General features: G+C 41.4%; 1 protein-coding gene across 2 annotated transcripts in view; it reads left to right on the top strand.

The window, feature by feature from the left end:
- LOC102302438 (E3 ubiquitin-protein ligase HECTD1) overlaps nt 1-11,957 on the top strand; it is a gene marked incomplete at its 3' end in the record, with an annotated part of 32,065 nt that overhangs the window by 5,586 nt on the left and 14,522 nt on the right. For both annotated transcript variants that reach the window (XM_014330746.2, XM_014330745.2), the window contains 19 exon segments: nt 576-735; nt 1,286-1,435; nt 1,536-1,770; nt 3,190-3,417; nt 3,964-4,245; nt 4,338-4,608; nt 4,914-4,990; nt 5,139-5,237; nt 5,388-5,502; nt 5,811-5,985; nt 6,280-6,418; nt 7,426-7,596; nt 7,680-7,902; nt 7,985-8,248; nt 8,413-8,624; nt 8,721-8,867; nt 9,421-9,515; nt 11,398-11,503; nt 11,610-11,744. In XM_014330746.2, the coding sequence (XP_014186232.1) occupies nt 1,296-1,435; nt 1,536-1,770; nt 3,190-3,417; nt 3,964-4,245; nt 4,338-4,608; nt 4,914-4,990; nt 5,139-5,237; nt 5,388-5,502; nt 5,811-5,985; nt 6,280-6,418; nt 7,426-7,596; nt 7,680-7,902; nt 7,985-8,248; nt 8,413-8,624; nt 8,721-8,867; nt 9,421-9,515; nt 11,398-11,503; nt 11,610-11,744 (3,114 nt within the window).

The following is an 11,957-nucleotide window of genomic DNA, read 5'->3' as shown; positions in this document are numbered from 1 at the left end:
TTGTGAGCAACGGCACATTTAAATCTTACAAATATAGTTATTTGGCTTATATCGTGATAGATATCGTTATCGCCTGAAATGAAAAAAACATATCGTGATATGAAAAAATCTCATATCGCCCAGCTCTACCTCAAAGGTGGCCTTAATATCAGTCAGTCAGTTCCATTTAAAGGCACCAACATCACAAATGCTTTTGAGAGGTCCAGTAAATCAAAGCAGCCACAACATCTGTTATCCAGATGGATGAGTTGTAAAAACATTCAACCTCCCACTTTATAAAATAGTAAATATATAAATGGATGAAAATATGTGTTGTTGTTGTATTTTTTGGGGGGTGGGGGTTAATGCTGTAACATGGGACTGACATGTTGGTGTGGCTGGACCCCAATTTGTGTCCATTAGATGAACTGCAGTTTTTGTTTTTTTTTTTTGTTTTTTTTGCCACCTTTACTTTAGCATTGGTTTGCGGCCCTTCTGTTTTTCTAAATGTGGATCAGATAATCATTTTAGTGTGTTTCATGTACAGACAGATGAATGTCAATTGAGCCTTTCTCCTCTGTTCTTTCTGTTTGCAGGTAGAGAGACTTCATGTCCCAGAAATCCCTGTGAACGTCAGCACTTCCTCTTAAGTGTGTTCCCTTTCCCATTCTCTCTCTCTGGTTGGTTGGATGAGTCCCAAACAGCGACACAACTGATTGGGTGTTGAGCCAGACCGGGTAGCCAACGGGAAGCTAGGTGAGCCTTTCATTTTGTTTGTTGGTTTTTTGTTTTTAAATTATAATCATTTATTTTACTTCCAGCACACTGATTGCACACAAAGTCCACATAACAGACACCAAAAAAGTGATGTAGCTTCAGATCGTATTTCACTTAGTGACGTCATTGTCAAGTAAGGAAGCGTTGAAAAATGCTGTTACAAATGAATGGCAAATTGATACAAACCCTCAAAGGTGATATACCTGGCAAGTAAGTTTTTTGTTACCCCCCCTATTGGTACAAATTAAAACATGATTAGGATCATATAGCTTGGGTAAATTACAGCGAGCTGGCCAACAAAATCACATTTAATAGGAAGTGCTAACACTTTTAATTATATCTAACAATAAATAAACCGTACAAATCAGATTTGTTTGAGCATTAGTACAGTAATAGCTTACACGGGGGCTCGGTTAGCTACTTAAATGTAGCTAAATTATGCATCTTTCATCTCTACTTTGATTGCTTGCACATAAATGACAGCTGTGAGTGACAGTAATAAGATTTCTGTATATTTCTGTTGCTTTAGGCTAGCCATCATGGCCGATGTGGACCCAGACACCCTGCTGGAGTGGCTGCAGATGGGTCAGGGTGATGAGCGTGACATGCAACTCATTGCTCTGGAGCAACTCTGCATGCTACTGCTCATGTCAGATAACGTCGACCGCTGCTTTGAGACGTAAGTTTGTGTATTTGTCTCACAAGCATTCAGTTGGTGGTCATGATTTCAGAATTCAGCACTCTCTCTTCCTCACCGTCATCCCTCTCTTATCTGCCAGATGTCCTCCTCGGACATTCCTTCCAGCACTCTGTAAGATCTTCTTGGATGAGAGTGCTCCAGATAACGTGCTGGAGGTTACAGCCCGAGCAATAACCTACTACCTGGACGTGTCGGCAGAATGTACCCGCAGGATTGTGGGAGTGGATGGGGCCATCAAAGCGCTGTGTAATCGACTGGTGGTAGTGGAGTTGAACAACAGGACCAGCAGAGACCTGGCTGAGCAGTGTGTCAAGGTAGGAGACAACTGACTATAAGAGAGAGGCCCATTTCACTTGTCTGATCTGTTTCTTGTCTTATGGTGGTTGTTGACAGCTTTTAAACATAAGCCAAAAGCCTCAGTCCAGCTTGCTTTGCTGGGCTTTCAAATAAATCCTCAAAATTGGAACGTACTTCCTTATATAAGAGGAAGTCTTGTGATCTGACATGACATCTGTCACACATTGAAAGTCCATATGTGAAGGAAAGTTGTATACATAGTTGCTCATGTCATATAGTAATGTATTAACATTTGGAACAATCATTGAAGTCAGTTAATTTCACAGAAAAAGTGCACTCTGTAACTGACCAGATCACACCTCCTCACTTCACCACTAAAATCTTGTATCACGACATGAATTGACTGAAAGTATATGTTCTGTTATAGTTCTAACACACTACCCTGGCTCATCAGAACAAGGGTAATATCAGTCGCAAGCAGCTGATCCCACTGCTGTACAGGAGAACCAGACATGATGCACAGCATGTGCTGTTACATATGTCTTGATTAAACTTGATTATTGCTGTTGCAGCAGTTGATGAAATAGTTACAACCTTTAATCTATTGAACTAAATTACAGTTTCATCTTTTCCTACTGGGCTGACTGTCAACACGCTCTTCAGTGTCTTCAGCTGTTTCCTACACACAATTGTCACAGATTTTCTCAAAGCATTGGGCTGTGTGGCACGCATGTGATTTTTACACTTTAAGCAGTATGATAGTGGAACAGGTAAAATTTGTGGAAAATATTAATACAAAAAAGTCAAACACTTGAGTATTTAAAACCTCAGAGGGGTTTAGTTTTTTTTTTTTTCTTTTCCCTCAATGGAGTCTAATCAGAGAGGAGGGCATCTCCCTGATCTGTTGCTGTGTTATTGTCCTGAACAGAAAGCTAATACATGAGATGAAGTTTTGATCAGCTCAGGCTGCTTCTCTGTTTGGGTGGGGTTCTTTGGGGTTTGGAGACAGAGCTATGCCATAGACATGAGATCACAACAATGTGCTGCCAGATGTTTATTAATTATTTTCCCAAACAGTGGTGTTTATTCAGGCCTTACTTTGTCACCAGTCTGATGTGTTAGATCAGACTTGTGCTAGAGGCCCAGAGGGGTTCTTGATCCACTAGATTTTCTGTTTTTCTGTCATTTGATCCTGTTATTTTAAATTTTTCAAATTTTCTTTTTTTGATCTTCTGAGAAAAGGTAGAAATATCAATTAGTGAGGATGATGGGAGATCAGTCTCCATGTTGAGTGCTTTAAATAAATCATTGACTCACCCAAAAATGTTATCTAATGGCATAGTTTGGAGAAGTCTGTGATTCAGGTACACCAAGATTTGGAGTTACATATTCCTTCTAGAGATTAAGTTTGAACATATGTTTTCGTGTTTCTCCAGGTGCTGGAGTTGATCTGTACCAGAGAGTCTGGCGCAGTGTTTGAGGCAGGCGGGCTGAACTGTGTGCTGAGTTTCATCCGAGACAGTGGGCACCTTGTTCATAAAGACACTCTGCACTCAGCCATGGCTGTTGTGTCCCGCCTTTGCAGCAAAATGGAGCCCCAGGACTCTTCTCTGGAGACCTGTGTGGAGTCTCTGTCTAGCCTCCTCAAACACGAAGACCACCAGGTAAATATAGAACAGGGGTTGCATCCAGTTAATGCACTTTTCTGATTACAAATACATGGTATGAAAGAGACTTTGAAATAGTTGCTGCCCTCCCTTCTTATTTGTGTTATTTGCCACTTTTCCTAAACTAAGGGTGGTCATAAAAGGGGTGGAGCTAAAACTGCTTCTTTCTACTATATGAAGGGGGTGCACCAAGTATTGAGATAACTGAAGTTTCAGAGTTTGGATTGTCTCTTTCTCTATGAATAGATATTACAATGAACGATTAGGTTTTTGTTCTCTCCTAATGCTGTAACAACTCCTAGCTTCAACACAGAGACTATAGCTTTGTGCCTCTGAGAAAAATGATTTAAAGAAAGAAGTAGTGGGACTTTTAGAACTAATTAAATTATAATGTTTTGTTTAAAAGGTACTGTGTTGGAACATTAATAACTCGAATTTCCTTTTAGAAGCTCATTAAAGAGGGAAAATTGTGAAAAGCATTGCTAGATCTTTAACCTTGTTCAGGCTGAATATGCTATAACTCAAAACTCTCCTCTCCTGCAGGTGTCAGATGGTGCTTTGCGCTGCTTTGCCTCACTGGCTGACCGGTTCACACGTCGTGGTGTAGACCCTGCCCCTTTAGCCAAACATGGCTTGACAGAGGAGCTGCTGTCCCGCATGGCGGCTGCTGGAGGGACAGTGTCAGGCCCCGCGTCTTCCTGCAAGCCAGGCCGGCCTTCAGCAGGTGCAGGCCCCTCGGCTTCTGACTCGAAATTGAGCAACCAGGTGTCTACCATTGTCAGCCTGCTGTCAACACTCTGCAGGGGGTCTCCGCTAGTGACACATGTAGGTCAAAACACCTTGAATGAAGATGTATTTATTACTTTATTAAGTAAGAAGTCTGATCAATATTAAATGTTCTCTTTCTGGGTGTCCAGGACTTGTTGCGTTCAGCACTGCCCGATTCGATGGAGTCAGCACTGGGAGGAGATGAGCGCTGTGTACTGGACACCATGCGGCTGGTTGACCTCCTGCTGGTGCTCCTGTTTGAGGGGCGAAAAGCGCTGCCAAAGTCCACAGCAGGGTCGACGGGCAGGATCCCAGGGCTGCGACGTCTGGACAGTTCTGGGGAGAGATCACACCGACAGCTCATCGACTGTATCCGTAGCAAGGACACAGATGCTCTCATCGATGCCATTGACACTGGAGGTGATGATGCAAACTAATAAATATTACAGAAGCCATGAGTCTGAGTGTTGATAGTTTGGAAAAATTTCATCACACTTCCTTTTAACTTTATAATCATATCAGCTAGACTGTTATATATTTGCATATGTATTACAAAAAAAATAATAGAACTTGGTTTTAAAGTTGGCTCCAAAAGTATAGGCTTTAAATGTATTGACAGGCTAAACTTCAGTGAAATTAGGTAGAAAACGGGTGGTGTTTTGCTGAAGGTTGTTTGTGTGTGTGTGTGTGTGCGTTATCGGTAATAATGGAATGTTGTTTTGTAGCATTTGAGGTGAACTTTATGGATGATGTCGGACAGACGCTGCTCAACTGGGCTTCAGCTTTCGGCACGCAAGAAATGGTAACGATAAAACTTGCCATTTAATCTGGACTAAATTAACTGAAGAACATCTAACTGACAATGATATTAGTTTTTTAGTTTAATACTATTACAAATTGTTATCCGTGTATTATTTAATTTCAGTTTCACCAACTGTCTGTTGTTCTAGGTTGAGTTTCTTTGTGAGAGAGGAGCAGATGTCAATAGAGGTCAGAGGTCATCGTCACTGCACTATGCTGCCTGTTTTGGACGCCCGCAAGTAGCCAAGGTAACACACGAAAGCTAAGGATGAAATGCACGTTTAGTCCTGCAGGAGTCCAGTTTTCTGAAACATTTTTTTTTCTGGAGTAATGTGTTTTGCTGACTGATTTTATTTTATTTATTTATTTATTTATTTATTGGTAATGTGTGTGTGCAGACTCTCCTGCGTCATGGGGCCAACCCTGACCTGAGGGATGAGGATGGAAAAACACCTCTGGACAAGGCTAGGGAGAGGGGACACAGTGAAGTTGTAGCTATACTGCAGTCTCCTGGTAAGTAAACCAGGACTATGCAAGACCACTACTGCTATTACTGGTTCCGCTGCTATATCATTTCATTGTAACGTGCCTTTTCTGTCTCTGACTTGTGTTAATTTTGCACTTTTGCCTTTCTTATGCCAAAAAGTGAAGTTTCCTTGCAATGTCTAAAAAAAACAAACAAACTGAAATTAACCCAATTAACCAGGCCCTTTGCACCTACAGTAGATGTGCTTTATGCTTACCTGCACTTGGTTTTGCTGACAGAGAGTGATGCACAAATGTCTATCGGTCTCGAAAGGCAAACCATCTGTGTGTTTCAGGAGACTGGATGTGTCCAGTGAACAAGAGTGATGACAAGAAGAAGAAAGATCTTAACAAAGAGGAGGAGGAGGGCAGTGAACCCAAAGGAGACCCAGAAATGGCTCCTATCTACCTAAAGAGACTTCTGCCTGTTTTTGCACAAACATTTCAGCATACCATGCTGCCTTCTATTAGGTAAATGACAGTGTCTAAGCACTCTGCAGCAGCCATTCATTCACCTTAATTTACCATTGTTTACTGGGCTACATCAGATAAACTGTAAATATTGTCGAATTTACATGAGTTAATCGAATCATATTACATTGTGTTCTTTCTGTTCTGAATCAAACTTCACTACTATGTCCAGTGCAAATCTTAATTAAAGGAGCAGAAGTGGACATAAAAGGAACTGCTGTCTATAATTAAAACCAGGCTGGGAGTTCTCACTAGAAAAATGAAGTTGTATGTTTCTATTTTGATGGTTTTCAGGAAAGCTAGTCTGGCTTTGATCAGGAAAATGGTTCACTATAGCAGCGAAGTGCTGCTGAAGGAGGTGTGTGACAGCGAGGCGGGACATAACTTGCCCACGGTGCTGGTGGAGATCACAGCTACTGTCCTCGATCAAGAGGTACAAACACTCAAATACACAGACACAGACATGCTTTTGGGTCTTATTTGTCAAACCTTCCAAAACCCAGAATCTTAGCAGGACATACCTAGTTGGAATAGATCTAATTTTAGCCCAACAGAGAATGAACACTAGCTTAAGCAGATGCTTAATTAAATTAATTAATTACAATTATTAAAACGCTGCCGTGTATATACTACAAAGGCCGAAAGGTGATGATCACATTGACTTACATGGTTTTGGGTGCTTGAGTGCCACACAGCACAGTGGTCCAGTGGTGAGCATTTCTCCTTCAGCTGATTAAGGCTGTGTGAATTTTCTCAACGAAGCTGGGCTACCTCCCACAGTTAATTACATGTTATGTTAACGAACTCTAAGTTTTAAATCCTTTTTTTTCGGCTACACCATAGATCTGGAGGTTATTTTTTCCCATCACAGTTCTTCAAGTCCGCTATCTTATCCTGCATTTCAGTGTTCTGTTTCAGCAGTGTATGTTTCATTTACCAGCAGTCTGATTCCAAATCTGTTGTCCATGTTTGTGTTTTTGAACAGGGAAAGGTTTTCCTTTGTAGTTTTTATTTAATTTAATTTTTTGTAATAAGTATATTCACTAATGTGGCATCCCAGATCTTGTTCAAAGTCTCTCAACTCTTTATAAAGTAGTGTCACATTTCTGAGCAGTGTGTTATGGTTAACGCAGCTTCTTCCCCACTCTAGACAGCCTGAGGAAATAGAGATGCAAAGATGTGCAACACAGGGATGATAAAGACTAAGGAACCACTTTAGTGTTTTGACCACAAGACATGATGTTTTACCTGAGGTTGATCTTCTTAAAAAAAAAAAACCCAACATTTTTCACCATGATGTCGTACTGTTATGTGACAGTCTAAGCATGCCTACACACTACATGTATTTTAGCCAGACACATATGTCCTAAATCTTTTTTCTTCTTTTAAGGAGGGATGTGATAACAACGCGTTTTCTTGCTTTCTCTCTCCCTGTGTCAGGACGATGACGACGGTCACCTTCTGGCTCTGCAGATCATAAGGGATCTGGTGGATAAGGGTGGAGATGTTTTCCTTGACCAGCTGGCTCGACTAGGCGTCATCAACAAGGTGTCGACTTTGGCTGGACCAGCATCTGATGATGAGAACGAGGATGAAGCAAAACCTGAGAAGGTATACACCGAGAGGACGATGAGATGAAGCTTAAGATTTAGTCTTCAGTATGTGTATATCATATATTTACATTTTTCTCGCAGGAGGAAGAGGTGCAGGAGGATGCTAGGGAGATCCAGCAGGGGAAGCCATACCACTGGAGGGACTGGTCCATCATCAGAGGCAGGGACTGTCTCTACATCTGGTCTGACGCTGCTGCCCTTGAGCTCTCCAATGGCTCCAATGGCTGGTTCAGGTTCATCCTGGATGGGAAGCTAGCCACCATGTACTCCAGCGGAAGTCCAGAAGGGGGATCGGACAGCTCCGGTATGAGTTAACATGCTTATAATGCACTTGCATATCTGTCATTTTGTTCTGCTGACAATGGTCCATCTCTTTTGGGCTGCAGAGTCTCGCAGCGAGTTCTTGGAGAAGCTACAGCGGGCACGGAGTCAGGTGAAGCCAGTAACAGCCAGTCAGCCCATCTTGTCCAGTGTTGGCCCCACCAAGCTGACCGTAGGGAACTGGTCTCTGACCTGCCTGAAGGATGGAGAGATTGCTATCCACAACTCAGATGGGCAGCAGGCCACCATCCTGAAGGAAGACCTGCCTGGCTTTGTCTTTGAGTCTAACAGAGGAACCAAGCACTCTTTCACAGCAGAAACATCCTTGGGTGAGTCTCATTGTCTAATAAGCAAAATGTATACAGGTAAGCTATCAAACAAAGGAAAATATTCTTCCCGTTGAAATTTACTAAACAGTACAAACGCGTTCAGCAGCGTTGTTAAATGTCTCATTTTCGTGTGTCTTTGTGTGTGTTCGCATGTGCCTGAGTAGGCTCAGAGTTTGTGACTGGTTGGACGGGGAAGCGAGGCAGGAAGTTAAAGTCAAAACTGGAGAAGACAAAGCAGAAGGTGAAAAGTATGGCAAGAGAGTTATATGATGATCATTTCAAAGCTGTAGAAAGCATGCCCAGAGGAGTGGTGGTTACTCTCCGGAACATTTCAACACAGCTGGAGTCTGCTTGGGAGCTGCACACCAACAGACAGGTACACAAGTACACATTAGTAGACAGACTCTCATTGGATTGCAGTAATAAACAGTAATGTAAATGCTTACATGCTTATGACTTATATTGTTAACAGTGTATTGAAGGGGAGAACACATGGAGGGACCTGATGAAAACTGCTCTGGAAAACCTGATTGTAGTTTTGAAGGATGAAAACACGATTTCTCCGTATGAGATGTGTAGCAGTGGCTTGGTCCAGGCTCTGTTTACAGTCCTTAACAATGTGAGCTAATTCTAAATCTCTCATTCATCTGATTATTTATTCTTTATTGAAATATTCTAAGGTACTGGTTTTCAAATAAAGGCCTTAATTAGTATATTATATATATATACACACACACACACATACACAAAAAAATTTTTATTTACAAGTTAATACTGCGTATCTACTTCTTGTGTGGGTCCAGTTACAGTTGATGTGTAGATGACAGATCTGTATTAGTTGCATGGTGCTGTCGTGTCAATATGGATCAAAATCTGAGGAATGTTTTTGAATTCATGCTAGTTCTAGAGGTGAAGGGGGACCACCCCTGTAGTAGAAAGTTGTACCTAATAAAGTGACATAGTGTAAACAGCAGTAAGTGTATATTGATAATGGCTGTGTTGGACAAAGGCTGTTTTTCTTGAAGAGCTCTGTATAGCTGGCATTGAAACTTGAAAGCCTTAACAATCTGTGCCTAATAGTTCATTAGAATCTAGTGTACATCATATATTCATCTCTTACATAGCACTGTCCTTAAAGATGAAAATGTGACATGTCTTATGCTTCTGTGTAGAGTGTGGAACTGGACCTGAAACATGATTGTAAGCCTTTAATGGAAAGAATCAATGTCTTTAAGGCGGCTTTCAGCGAGAATGAAGATGATGAAAGGTAATGTCATGCTCATATTCTGAATTCGATAAATGAAAACAAAGCACTCTTATGCATAATGATTTATAGGACAGTATATTTGTTGTTTGTTCAAAGAGAGACAAGGAAAAGAAAGATGGACATAAATGAGGACATTTCTACATGAAGTAGACCCAAAAAATTTGATTTAAAGAGAAAAGATATACAGAGAATGACAAAGGGCAGACAAAGTTAGTCAGAATGACAACTAAAAAAGTGATAGCTTAGTCACACTAGAGTACAAATAGGATGGCAACCTCCTTCGGACTAGGACAAAGTCTGTGGTTGTCTGGTGATCACGAGAACAATTGCAAGTAGTTGAGGTAACCAGCTGGTTGCCCAGAGGTTGAGGGTGTCACGATTTGTCGACTAGTCACGATTATGTCTACTGTCAAAATCGTCGACGACAAATTTAATAGTCGATGCGTCGTTTGAAGCTTTGTAAGATCCCGAAAGACGCAGGAATAAGCAGTAGGATTTAAGAGTGTAATAACTGACTGAAACAGAAGATGGCGGAGCAGCAATCTCCAGTCTTATAGCTGTATACAAGTTCAGGGGCCACATCCTTTGGAGGTTGCATTTGTAGGCCGATTACGTTACAGCGACGGGACCCAATGCGTCCTTCATTTCCCCAGATTTCAAGGATGGGTCGGGTGTATCCTTCGTGCCTCAACCTATCCCGGGATTCATAGTGCGGCCCAGCCAATTTCAGTTTCCAACAATGGCGGCAGCTACTTAGTTTTAATATTACTCTTATGACTGTTCCTGGGTCACAAAATAAACTTTTAACATATTTTCAGGTGAGAAGGTAACTGTGTAAACTTCAAATATCTGCTCGGTTTATCAAGACATCACTTATTTGCAAAAGTGCTCCGACGTTTTCTGAGACATCTCTTACCCAACAGCTCAAGGCTCACTAGATCTGGCAAGAACACCGGGCTCCCGGCACATCGTTTTCAAACACCCCGCGAGCTTTCGCTACTCAGTTTAAACATGATATATAAGTCACTTAGATAACTTTTAAAAATTTTATTGTTTGGTTTTTTTCAGTGTTTTATTTGTTCCTGTTTGGCTGAGATTAAAGTTACAGTTTTTACACAGCTGAATAAATGTCGAACAGAAAACTGATTAAACAGAAGTGTGAGATGGTAGAGATTTTACTCCAATGTCCTGTTAAATTTTAGGGAGCAAAGAGCAGACGACTGAGTTTATTAAACTCCACCGAGACAATCTGCAAATTTCATTAAAAGTTTAATAAACTATCATCTTTCTTTATTTTTAGTTAGCACATACCTTAAACACTTCAAGCTGTAAGCTAATGATAGTTATATAAGACCAGATGCATGCTGATGGAATAAGCTGTACGTTTTACATCCAATGGATGCATGATCTGATTAGTCGACTATTCGCAAAAATAATAGGTGACTAATTGACTATCAAAATAATCGTTTGTGGAAGCCCTACTGGTTATATTCCCATATCGAAGCGAGCTTGCCAAGCATTTGTTATTTTGCAGTTATATAGCCATCAGGCTGCAACTATGTCACTATTTCTGGAGGATTTTGTTTCAGATTTGAGAAATTTACCCAACTCTAAATGTGTACATTTTTCAAAGCAAAAATGACAAATGCAGTGAAATCCCGAGTTCATTACACACAGTTGCTGTAATTTTGTTTGCGCTGTAGTCTCCAGCCTAGTTTGACTGAAATATAAAATCATTATGAAGAACTGAAGGATCCTTTAGTCTTCTTAGTTATCACTTGGATTCTACTTGGTCACATAGCACTGTCGAAGATGTTTAAACTGCCTATGTTTTGTTTGAACTGATTAAAGTTGATAAATGATTCTGTGTGTGTGTTTTTAGCCGACCAGCTGTTGCCTTAATCCGTAAACTGATAGCTGTCCTGGAGTCAATAGAACGCCTACCTCTGCACCTGTACGACACTCCGGGATCCTCATACAACCTGCAGGTGAGTCAACTTGTGTTTGAGGTCCTGGTGTGTTATTTTGAGAAGCTCTCAGTAATGTTGCTTGCCATAATCACAGCCTGTGATAAAATATGTTTCTGTGCTTTAGATTCTTACACGGAGGTTGCGGTTCCGGCTGGAGCGAGCGCCGGGAGAGACGGCCCTGATCGACCGGACAGGTCGTATGTTGAAGATGGAACCACTCGCAACTGTGGAGTCTCTGGAGCAGTACCTGCTGAAGATGGTGAGGAGACACTAAAAATGCATTCAACCAAAATACAGCTAGGTCTGGAAATACTTGGACAGTGGGGGGGGGAAAAAAAATCACAATTTTGGTACTCTAACGGTGTGTTCACACCGAACGCGATAGAGGCAGGCGGAGCGTCAGGTTTACATGTAAAGTCAATGGAAAGGCGCGCTGACCCGCGATTGCGGCCCCCGCGAAAATTCGGAAGCG

The sequence above is a fragment of the Haplochromis burtoni genome, unplaced genomic scaffold, assembly GCF_018398535.1.
Source record: "Haplochromis burtoni strain Fernald_Lab_line unplaced genomic scaffold, NCSU_Asbu1 Contig_996, whole genome shotgun sequence".
NCBI lineage: Eukaryota > Metazoa > Chordata > Actinopteri > Cichliformes > Cichlidae > Haplochromis > Haplochromis burtoni.
This window is presented reverse-complemented; position numbering and strand designations above follow the sequence as displayed.